General features: G+C 33.8%; 1 protein-coding gene across 1 annotated transcript in view; it reads left to right on the forward strand.

Moving 5' to 3' along the window:
• The window catches only part of LOC123671608 (hemicentin-2), a 425,727-nt gene that overhangs the window by 354,527 nt on the left and 58,803 nt on the right, over positions 1–12,397 (forward strand). The window contains exon 7 of the mRNA XM_045605573.1: positions 9,877–10,041. Coding sequence (XP_045461529.1) covers positions 9,877–10,041 — 165 coding nt within the window. The remainder of the gene's footprint in view (positions 1–9,876; positions 10,042–12,397) is intronic.

Genomic DNA, 12,397 nt, shown 5'->3' on the forward strand with positions numbered 1-12,397 from the left:
TGAAATGGACGAAACAATGAACTTCTGACTTAGCGCCCCCTATCGAAAGCAGCTAAAACAAATTTATCATGAGTATATTTTTTTCTCAATCAAACGAGATCTAATTTGCTCGAAAATGTTGAGCCAAACTGAAGTTACAGGCATTTCAATCAGTCAGATTTCTCCCTTTCCCCTATCCTTATTTGATATCGTGAAATCGAAAAGGACAATTAAAAAAAAAGAGAATTCTCCAGGGATTACAGTGATGATATTTTATCAACTTTATATGAAACATTTTTCTACTCGACGATAGCTATTACGCCCCTTAGCGGTAGAGGTATGAACTTCAAAACAATTTTCAGTGTGTTTTCTTGTACAGTTTAGTGGTCAATTTTTTACCGCAAGTCTCTCGGATGAGTGGATCCTGAGATATAGCCGCTTACCTCGCTTATTTGCCCACCCTGTACATAGGTATATGTTGAATAATGTAGAAAGAAAAGGTTGAGGAAAGGTGATCACTTTGAACATCTTCTCCATTATTATTCATATTTTTGTTGCTACTTTTTGCATAATATTTCATTTTTGATGTCGTACCAAATTTTATTTTTTCTATTTCGATTTTCGCAAAACATGAAAATCATAACATGTTTGAATAAATAATGACGATGTATCACAAATCCATACTTCCTTATTGAAAAATTAGGGTATATACCTGTCATTCAAGGGAAGTCGAAGGTAGGGTTCGCATTTTTACGAAGAAGAATCACAATTCAAAATCTAATGTATTTCAGTTTTTTCATGTATATTGTATACAGTTATCAATATAATGAATTCATTCCATTTGGCTTTTTCATACATATGATTAAATGCTTCCTTCATGAAATATCACTCACAATTCACTGAATTTGGATAGAAATAAAACAAAAATTCTGCTGGGAATAAATGTCAGTAATATTCATCGATCAAAAAAAAAGGAAAAAAATGTTTTGATGCTGAAAGTTGGGGCTTATATCCCGTTATTGCTTGATACATCCTGGCTGAATTGATTTACCATCAATTTGTTCATTATTAAAGCAGACAGGCAAAAACAAATTAACCAGAGAACGCGTATGTAGTTCATCATTTTTTTACCTTTACATTCAATTCAATTCATTTTTTCCTCGATGAATTTTGATAGTTTTCCACAGAAAAACCATTTCAATCTATTTTTGAAAAGAACAGAGTTTTCATTCTGAGTAGTGATTGAAAAACCTGTCATTTGCATAGTTCACAAAAGGGTTTATCATCTCCATATCAATCATATTGATTTTCTCCGTTTCATAGCAAAATAACAAGTGATGAACAAGTGATAGTTTTTTATTTCATAAGGAGGAGAAGTGTCACTTTTCATGGCGAGCCATGAGAAGTCTCTTCTCCTCCGAATAAAATATTTAATTTTTTTTTCAAACGTTTTGAAATTCATAAATATCTAGATATCTTAGTTCAAATGAGATTTATATTAATAACTATTATAATTGACTGATATATGAATTTCAAAACATTCACACAGGCTCGCCATGATAGGGACATTTCATCTCCTTATGAAATAATATACCATAACCAAATGTTGAACTATTTTTCTTGTAGTCTGGGATAATTCTCAAACTCAAGTGGATGTTTAGGATAGATGGTTTAGAGTAAATTTTATATGTTTCTATTAACAGGAAACGTTCGTCAGTCCATCAGTGAGTTTCTTCATTGGATTTTAATCTTTATTTTGCAGCTTCGCATAATCAAATTTTCATGAAAGTTTCTGAGATAAATACAGTAATTCTATTTGTTTCAGTTTAGAATTTTATTTAACGAAAACTTTTTCAATTCAATTTATTCTTAGTTCTCAAAGGACAGAATGAGGGATAAGGAGTTTAAATAAATATATACTTATAATTCCCAAAATATTATTTTGAACGAACTTTTGATAGTTTTGAAATCCTTGGCGAAAAATATCCTATGTAATACCTACAAAGTCCTTTTTAGTTTTCATGGATTTTTCGGTCAACATTCAAATTTTGTTACCTAAAGGGAGTTTTTTTTAGTGCAATAGAACTTTAAATTGCAATAAAACAACGATGGATTATTCGATTGACATGAATTTTATTTATCCGCAAGATAATCTTGTAGCATTACATTTTAAATATGATTTCTGGCATATGACTACCACGGCTGGCTCGGATGTAGTCCAATCTGGATGTCCAATTTTCGATTACTTTTTCCAACATTTGTGGCCGTATATCGGCAATAACACGGCGAATGTTGTCTTCCAAATGGTCAAGGGTTTGTGGCTTATCCGCATAGACCAATGACTTTACATAGCCCCACAGAAAGTAGCCTAGCGATGTTAAATCACAAGATCTTGGAGGCCAATTCAATTGAAATTAGGCAGTTACCAAACGTGTCTTTCAATAAATCGGTTGAGGCATGAGCTGTGTGACATGTTGCGCCGTCTTGTTGGAGCCACAGCTCCTGGACATCATGGTTGTTCAATTTAGGAATGACAAAGTTAGAAATCATGGCTCTATAGCACCATTGACTGTAACGTTCTGGCCATCATCGTTTTTGAAGAAGTACGAACCAATGATTCCACCAGCTCATAAAGCGCACCAAACAGTCCGTTTTTCTGGATGTAACGGTGTTTCGACATACACTTGAGGATTAGTTTCACTCCAAATGCGGCAGTCATGTTTGTTGACGTAGCCATTCAACCAGAAGTGCGCTTCATCGCTAATGGACGTAGTGCGCGATACGTATTCCGCACAGAACCATTATTTTCGAAATGAAATTGCACTCTTTGCAAGCGTTGTTCAGGCGTGAGTCTATTCACGATGAATTGCCAAACCAAACTGAAAATAAATCACTTGACACCTGTTAAATCGAACGCCATCTTGAACAGTAATGCCAACTTAAAGTTATATACCTCGAAAAAAAACACCCGTTATATTATATTTGGTCTACTATCTCTGTTTTGTATCAGACGAAATGTAAAATAAACCTGAAGAAGGCAGATTGTTGGTGGATCAATTGTTGTTAATTTTCAAAAAAATTTGAAATGAATTATTTTTTTATTCCATTACTCCAAAAGCAGTATCATCAAATTTGACTTGTTCTGAAGTGTTCAGTGTATTTCTGTTAGAAGTGTGAAAATATAACCAGAAATACAGTTAAAATGTCAAAAAATACAGGTATAACCAGATTTTTTTTAGTATGATTCTGACGACTAGACCACGACATTCCCGATACTACCCTTTTCTTCCACGCCGCCTTCTAATGAAAACAACATAAAATGAAGTTAATATTTTTATTCCAAGAGATTCGAGAAAGAATAAAATCGTTTGTGTGAAATATGCAGTGTTTTTGTATCTTTCAATATAACTCTTCTGAAATGAAAGAGACATTTATACGTCTATTTCTCTTCAATAACCTATTAACTTGAATCGATTGAAGAGTCCTGATACCTGACAAGGCAGAGAGGATTTTCGAGGATGAAAGCTCCGAGACTAGAGTGAACATTATTTTCTCCTGACAAGATATGAGCAGAGGTGCGGGTAGAAGGAGGACGTTGTTGAGACGTCTTATCTATATTTTATGAAGTGATGGATTTTTATAATCGCATTATGAAGTCGTTGCTGAAATATCCTACTTACTTGAGATGAGGTACAGATTAAATCTGGAAGTTGACGGATATCCCCCATATTTCACTGCCTTACCCACCTTGGAAATAATTTGATACTCTGATGATTCAATTAGCAGCAATGGACTGACAGAACTAGCAGTATATCCAAACCTGTTGAAATAAAGTTATAGGGTTGCAGTTTTTCAAGAAAATATTTGTTTGAATCTCAACTCCTGGTTTAAATATGGTTAAACAGCTAAACTTCCTGCACAATCTTTGATGAAATCTTTTTCATTTTCCATGTTTGATCTGAAAAGAAATTCGACACTAGCTAATAACACCTGCCATCAAATTGATCCAGTAATAGTCAGCAACTTTATCGATTCTCATTTTTTTTGTGTTGAATTTTGATCAAAATACCAATTTCAGTTAGATCTGCGTGGAATTTCTTTGACAAGAAAAGAATCCGAAGAATCCTTATTTATCACCTCACATTGTAGAATGGCTATAAAATTTCAGTACTGCACTAATTTTGCGGCTTATAATTTTGGCGATGTTTGTTTGGAATGTCAAATATTAATGTAGCCAATCTTGTTTATCTTAAACCATTAATGATACCAGAGGCATCGTTAGAAGCTTTGGCTATTACTTCGTGTGTATCCAGAACTGACTTTCCCATGGGAGTGGTTCATAGGCCACTCAGCCCAGGGCATTTGCACACTATGTGTTCGGCTGTTTCCACCTTCTTTTCACAGAACCTGCAGATCTCATCTGCAGACTTACCCATGCGGTACAAAAGTTATTTGCACCGACATTGTCCTGTCAGCAGTTCGACCATTACCCAAAGCTCAACTCGTGGTAGCTTCAGGAGCTTACTGGTTTAGGTCGATGAAAACACCACAAATTTCTTAGCAAGACCCAGAATATTTCTCAAGATGGTTTTTCTTTTGTCCCACTCTCATTGTTGGACCACTGCCTTGTATTGGTATTTTCCAAGCCCACAGAAAGGCTCAAGACCAACACAGTGACCCGGTACCCATGGTAGTCATAATGAGCTATGTTATTTTTTCAAGGTACAACAACAACGTCTTATTTTGACGGACAAGATCATCAAAAAATTCTACTCTTCATTCGCCGGAGGAAAAAGTGTTGCTTAGCAATGATAACTAGCAATCAACTTTTTTACTTCATGTCTGTCAAAATTAATTTAGCATCACAACCGTAACAAGGCAATTTTTCCATTGATCAATCATATGTAACGATCTTGAAATAAATCTTAATTAAATTTCTCCAGATTCTCACTAATTTCAAAATATTTGAAAAAAAAACAATAATTTTATTCCTCCACTAAATTGCCATTCTGTATATAAAATTTTCGATGCTTTTCAGATTAGATAATATATTCAGTAGTAATTGAATTTGAGTTATCAATCATATTCTTCTCTTTATGTTCATTCTACTTAACAAATTCAAAAAAGGTCATTATTAACACTTCAATTCCTCAAAATAATCAGGTTATACATCGATAACTTGTTCCATAATTAGAAAAAGTGGCAGTGTGACAGTATCAATAATTCGTCCGTGAAGCGGAAGAATTTTTCTCATTATAAAATTGACACGAACTGTAATAATTATGCAGAAGTGAAATATTATATGTATATGAACATAACAACTAAATTAACATAAAGACAGACGTCCGTTTCGGAATTTTTGTATTTAATAATACAATTTTTCCTCATCAGTGCCTTATAGTTCTACGAAATTATTGAATTTACAAACTCACCACGTGTATATCCAATTCCATCAAAATTGCAAGCAAGAAACTACTAACTAACTAAACTTAACGGGTACTCTAGTGAGTACCCGTCAATTTTTATAATTTGATGTAATCATTTATTGATTAGAGAGTCAGTATCAACCAATTGATAAATTTAAAATTTCTGAAATTGTTCATTCAATTGTAAATGTCGATTTGTATATGTATTTCAATAAAATAACAAGAAAGAAATCTATGACTACCTTCAGTAATGGCTTGCTCTGTGAATCCTCACTAGAGTACCCGTTAAGTTTAGTTAGTTAGTAGTTTCTTGCTTGCAATTTCGATGAAATTGGATATACACGTGGTGAGTTTGTAAATTCAATAATTTCGTAGAACTATATTATTTTATTATTTTTTTTTTTTTTTTTATTTATTTACACATGTAGAAATATAAAATTAGTAAAACATACATCATGTGTAAATATTTGCCATCAAAGAATTACATGGCTTGTCAAGTTTGTAAAACATACACTTATAGTATAATACAATTATAGTATATATAAAATTATAATAAATAGTTGAAACACTTAAAAATAAAAGTCGTAGAATTCGTTCAACTCGTATATAGTGTCTTCCATAAGCAACTTTTTCACTTTCCTGGTGAAGGCAGGTAAGTTTAACTCTTTAACATAACTAGGGAGCTTGTTATACAATTTGAGACATGTGTAATTAGGACCTTGCTGTGTCTTCCTTATTCTTGCTTGCGGTATAGAAAAATGTTGTTTCTCTCGTGTATTATAGCTATGGAAGTGAGAGTTTTTAGGAAACTTATCTTGATGTTGGTGAACATATTTGACGCATGTGAGTATGAAAACAGAAGTAGCGGTGAGTATCCCTTCCCTCTTAAAAATTTCTCTGCAGGAGTCTGTTGTTTTCATATTGAAAATAGCTCTTATAGCACTCTTCTGTTTGAGAAGCACTTTTTTGGCCTCCACAGACTGTCCCCACAGAATAATACCATATGTCATCAGACTGTGGAAACTTGAGTAATATGTGAGTTTAGCGATGTTGGTATTTGCTATTTGTCTCATTCTTCTGATCAGGAATATTGAAGTCGATAATTTTCTGCAGAGGTTGTCTACATGTTTATTCCAACTCAAAGAAGGTTGAAACTCCAAACCTAAATACACCATAGACGAATCAGTTTGCTCTTTGCTAGTGAACACTATCCTCTGTGTTTTAGTGCCATTCATCAGTAGTCCATTCGCTGAAAACCATCTCTCCGCTTCTTTTTCACTAGTTTTTGTCATATCATGGAGTTTACTTCTTGATTCTGATTTATTAAGAATAATCGTATCATCGGCATATAAGGCACTGATGAGAAAAAATTGTATTATTGAATACAAAAATTCCGAAACGGACGTCTGTCTTTATGTTAATTCAGTTGTTCAATTTATTAACCGTTTACTCAATTTGTACAGTTTTAGTCATTTTGAATTTTCTATTGGTTGATTATTAAATTTGTCATTTTCAGAATTGGAATATATTCCAAGACAAAAATAAACTAAATATATCATACAGATATATTATTGTGAAGGATTAGACACAAGGTTGTCGAATTATTTGATTTATATTTACAATTATTATTTATTACTTTTTTTTACCTTAGTTATTTTTGCGCTGGAAACGTACCTATTGCTCATTGAAGTGTTTGAATTACCGAAGATGATATTGATTGAACCTGTGGCATTCCGTTCTTGTTCCGATACACCTTATTTTGGCAATTATGAAACAGCAGTAGTAATTATTGTCACCGATCTACTGCTGTTTCATAATTGCCAAAATAAAAAAACGTTTCCAGAATTGAAAATTTTCCATAGAAAATTTTCAATTCTGGAAACGTTTTGATCCGTATACTAATTTCATGCATTTTTGAACCAGTTAATTGTTTTTTTTTTCTCGATTTCGATATTATGTCTTCGCTTCTTTTCATCATTAGTTTATTTAGTCCCAGTCTTACCCCATTATGGTTGTCTAGAAGTCATTCATTATAAGCACACAGTTTGGCTCCTCCTTGTGCGGTTTTGATAAAAGAAGATTATATTGTATTCTGCCAGCTGGGGTATCATCATTGCCAGTTTCCTTCTGAAAATAATGAGCCAAACATGACGCTCCTTTATTTCCTCCCCAGGCAAATTCTACAGAAGCAATTACGAAAAATTTTAACTGTAATCTTTCCGGTGTATTCTCATTTCATCCCTCGCTTCTATAATTGCTATGTACTCGGTATCTTCGAATGCTGATGCACTGACCTTTCTCTTAGCCGGTAAAATTTGAAGTTTCCTTCCCTTTTAGTTTCTTGCATTTCGGATGAAAATATGGACGAGAGAATGGATCTATTACTCTATAATACCTACTCCTTTCTTTTATTGTTTTGCCATTGCATTTCACATCGTTTTAACCACAATTTCTTTATAATCGTCCTCATTACCTTTTGGCATATTGAAAGTCGAATCTTTAAAAAGGGATGCTATGATTTCAGTGGAAATTAATTCATTCAGTGCATAGTTTATTTCACTACAAGACATGAGAAATTGCTTACATATGTAAATACTGCTTTGTTTTTACTTTATTATGAGACTCAGAATTTTGTATATCTTTATCTTTATTGCATTGTCTATGTCGTTATTGAACTTCAAAACATGACGTTTCTGTTATGTTTGTATTGTTCTATATTGATGTTATTACAGAAATGAAATTATTCTAAAATTTTCAAAAACATCTATTTCACTTATAATAAGGTGTTATCAAAATCATACAAAGTAACTCCACTAATTTGATAGGTTAAAAATCAAATAAAGAAGAAGTATGAAAATAAGATGATAATATCAACGTTTAACTGAGAGGAGGCAGAAACAAGTGCCTGCCCCATTTTTTCTCATTGATACCTATACAGGGTGATTCACTCTGATTAGAGTATAAAAAACTTTCTGCGCGAAAATTTGAAGTACACGTCTCAGTTTAGTTTTAAGTGATGTTTCCGAATATTAAAACAGATTTTCAAAATTCCGATGTACAGGGTGTTGTTACGAGGATTCAAACGGTTCATAATTTTTTGTTAAATCGGACCTGGATTTTCAAGGTGGTTATTGCATGATACGTTTGCGCTTTTAATTAGGAACACATTTGCCAAATATGAAGAAAATACACCGGGTGGTTTGTTTGATATGGCATCAGAAAGAAAGGGGCAAAATTCATAAAACACTCTGTATCTCGGCTAGGAAGACAGTAAATATAGATACCCAATAAATGGGGTATCTCCAGAACCGCCTTGGTGCTACCTATGCACCTGTAAAGTATTTCCGTTTCCCAATGAAACACTCTGTAGTATAAAAATTCAAAAGAGTGAGATCCGATGATCGAGCAGACCTCTATTTCCCGACAAACAATCTTCAAATAAATCCGTTAGCCTGGCATCTACTTCTCTACAGGAATGAACTGGCGCTTCATCGATTTGAAACAAATTGAAAGTTTCCACTACTTCTTTTAGAATTCTCAAAAATGCAACACTATTCTAATTTTCATCGTACATAAAATAATGTACCCAATTGTGAACAGAACACATTGGGTTTGAATTCGAGTTGATTCTCAACTTACATTACTGCTTGGGAATCATCTTGTGTCCAAAAATGCCGATAACGACTGTTGGAAATTCCCTGTTGACAAAATTTCGCCTTGTCTGTCCAAATGGAGATTTTCAGTAAAAAATCACGATCTTCTTGGAGCCTCATTATCTCATTATCTTCCACAAAAGCCAATTTTGAGTGCATAATCTCCTGGTTGTAATTTCCGTAGCCAAGTGCATTTAAAAGGATGTAGTTTGTTGCTACAAAAAATTCTCTGTACAAAGGCGTAGGAAATTCTTAAATCAACAGGTGCAGATGTGATGAACATACGTGCATAACCTTTGATATATCCTAAAGTGTTGATTTCATTCTCTTTATTTTAAGAAATCGGTTTTGCTCTTACATAAGGTCTCACTACTTTTTCATGATCCAGGAAATCAAATTATACTTCCGTCATTTGGGGTACATCGGTACATGTGGATATTATGTGTTGAATGCTCGGCATGTGTTTCCGAGTACTCTATCGTTTTCACAAATTAATAATAGAATTCGAATAACGCTTCATGATGAAAAATGATTTGTAGCTTCTTAACAAAAATAAAAATTGAACAACACTGGCCAAGAATTGTAGAGATACTCTTGTGAAATGAACAAGGAGTTCCATAAAACATTGATTGGCTGATCAAAAATGAACTGAAATTGAACACAGAAATTATTTGATGATGAAAACCACCATGTAATTTTTTTGTGATAGAAAAATAATGGTAAACATGTTTTAGCATATTAATTCTGCCGAAAAGATATTTCATACTCTTGTGATTAAAACAAAAAAATCAGAATTTTTCATCGAATTTTCCTTTCAGCAAGTGTCCTGGGTCAGGCGAAGGGATTGGCATATTCTGTCATCCGGAGTGTTCACTTACACCAACGACGAACGCTTCCAGATTCTCCACAGTGAGGGTTCAGATGACTGGACCCTACAGATCAAGTATGTGCAAAAAAGGGACAACGGTACTTACGAGTGCCAGGTGAGTAGGGGCTGTTTTTGTTGAAGAAGTTTAATCATAGGGGCTGGCGAAAAGATATGAAGGGATCTGATAAAGGGGGTTAGTGAAGATGTTGACACATTACATCCTGGCTGAGATGAGGGTTCAGGTGTAGTTTTTGTACGGTTTCCCCAAGTATTATTCTCATTGTATTCCTTCATCCTCACCTTCTTGAAATACAGAAAAAATCTAAATGGAAACTGATATATTTTCTTGAGTTATGAGAATTAACATTGTTGCATGGAAATTCACCTTTCAATTTTCTTCGAAGTTTGGTGGAAAATGAAGCGCTGAATTGTTTTTAGGAGACAATTACTTCCACTCTAGAATTTGCACTGCTTACGGCTATAATTGGGAAACACGAAAATCTATTGCCTCCGGGACATTTCTCATTAACAATGAAGGTTTATCTTCTTCAATTGTCTAATAAATTACATGAATTTTAAATTTTGAATGTACGAATATAAAACTTCAATCAACATTTATTCGTCAAACACTATACCATACAAAATTGAGGGATTGAAAATGGGGACCTAAAATATTAAACACAAGCCTTGAATACCAAAGCCTGAAATTTAGTGAGAATGTATAATTTGAATTATTCACAATAAAGATATAGACCTTATTCATCAATATTAATGATTTCGGAGAAATTATATACACTTTATGTTGTATTCACCATACTAAGGCATTATCAAAACAACATTGTTCATTACTTCAAGTTTAGTGAAATACTCAGTACACAGTACAAGTAGAAATGCTTCATATTCGACATAAGGAAACAATAATTTTTCGTTCTTGAGTTATTATTTATAAGCTGAGATATTCTATAGGTATTACAAGACATTTTGAATTGAATTTGCAGTGTTTGAGATATATAACAATTTATCCATGGTTTTCAATGATACTTGTAAATGAAGCAGTCCTCTATGTTGGTCCCTGTGAAATTCTTGTAGAAAATGAAGGCAAACATGCTTATCTTAAAAACAAAACCTATTGAATACAAATAGAGGCAAATATATCCTCGAATTTTTGATTGTGTTATAGACATTCTTACTTTTGGAGAGTCAGCAGAGTAGGGCTGGTACTTGACAGCAGATTAAGTTGAACTACCATGTTGACCATAAAAGTCAAAGAATCTCTACTTTCTTATACACCACAAATGAAATTGGGTGCTTGCTTTCTCTTGTTGCATTATTATCAGTTTATCATAGTAAGGTAAACTTGTTATTTGCTACATAACATAATAACAAGTTGAATAAGATAGTCGTCGCACAGTAACGCCTTTTCTGGATAATGGTTACAATAAATTACACACTGAGGAAATACAGTATTACTTAGAATTGTTCAAATAAATTTCATCGTTACCTTAATTACTCACTCAATTATATTTGTCTGTCATCAGTGTAATTTTCAAATTTACCTGCGCAAAAAAATTAACGCACATACTGAAAATCTCAATTTTAATGAAAGTTAACTCTACATTGACTTTATAACTTATTTTTTATGTTCTTTCGGGAAGGTTTTGAACGAAACAAGACACATTAAATGGAAGACAAATTCAGGATTTCACCGAATCTTATGTGAAAGAGGAGAAATAAACAATTTTCAAAATACTGGAATGCGGATAAGTGATTTAATACTTGTGTTAATTACAGCTCGGCAACGACGGTTCATACTCAAAATGAGTGATCTTAAAATGTTCTGATCTAATCCTTACCAGATTTCTCTGAGTTGGATTCCTAAGTCATTAAGAGTAGCTGGATAATTTTCTGAACTTCTCAGTCTTCTATTGAGGTTGTCCCAAACCTGCTCAATCGGATTGAGATCTGGACTTCTTGCTGGCCATTCCATTCGAGAGACTTCAACCTCTTCAAGGTACTCCTGAACGATGCGCGCACGATGGGGTCTGGCATTATCGTCCATAAAAATTTAATTTTCACCAATGTATGGGGCAAATGGCACTACATGCTCTTCAAAAATGTTCCTTATATACCTATCAGCATTCATAGCTCTTTTATCAACGACAACTAAGTCTGTGCGAGCAGTCAAAGATATTCCACCCCATACCATAATCGATCCTCCCCCGAAACCAGTAGTATTCAGGAAATTGCACTGAGCATATCTTTTATGTGGACGTCTGTATACAAGAGAACGTCGATTACAATGGTATAGGCAGAATCTACACTCATCTGTGAAAAGAACTCTTTCCCAATCAGCCTCTTCCCAATGGATATGCTCTCTCGCACAATCCAAACGCGCCCTTCGATGGGCTGGGGTAAGAGCTGGGCCTCTTGCCGCGACACGAGGCCTTAAATCAGATTCTCTGAGGCGATTT

The sequence above is a fragment of the Harmonia axyridis genome, chromosome 1 (genome assembly GCF_914767665.1).
Source record: "Harmonia axyridis chromosome 1, icHarAxyr1.1, whole genome shotgun sequence".
Taxonomy (NCBI): Eukaryota; Metazoa; Arthropoda; class Insecta; order Coleoptera; family Coccinellidae; genus Harmonia; species Harmonia axyridis.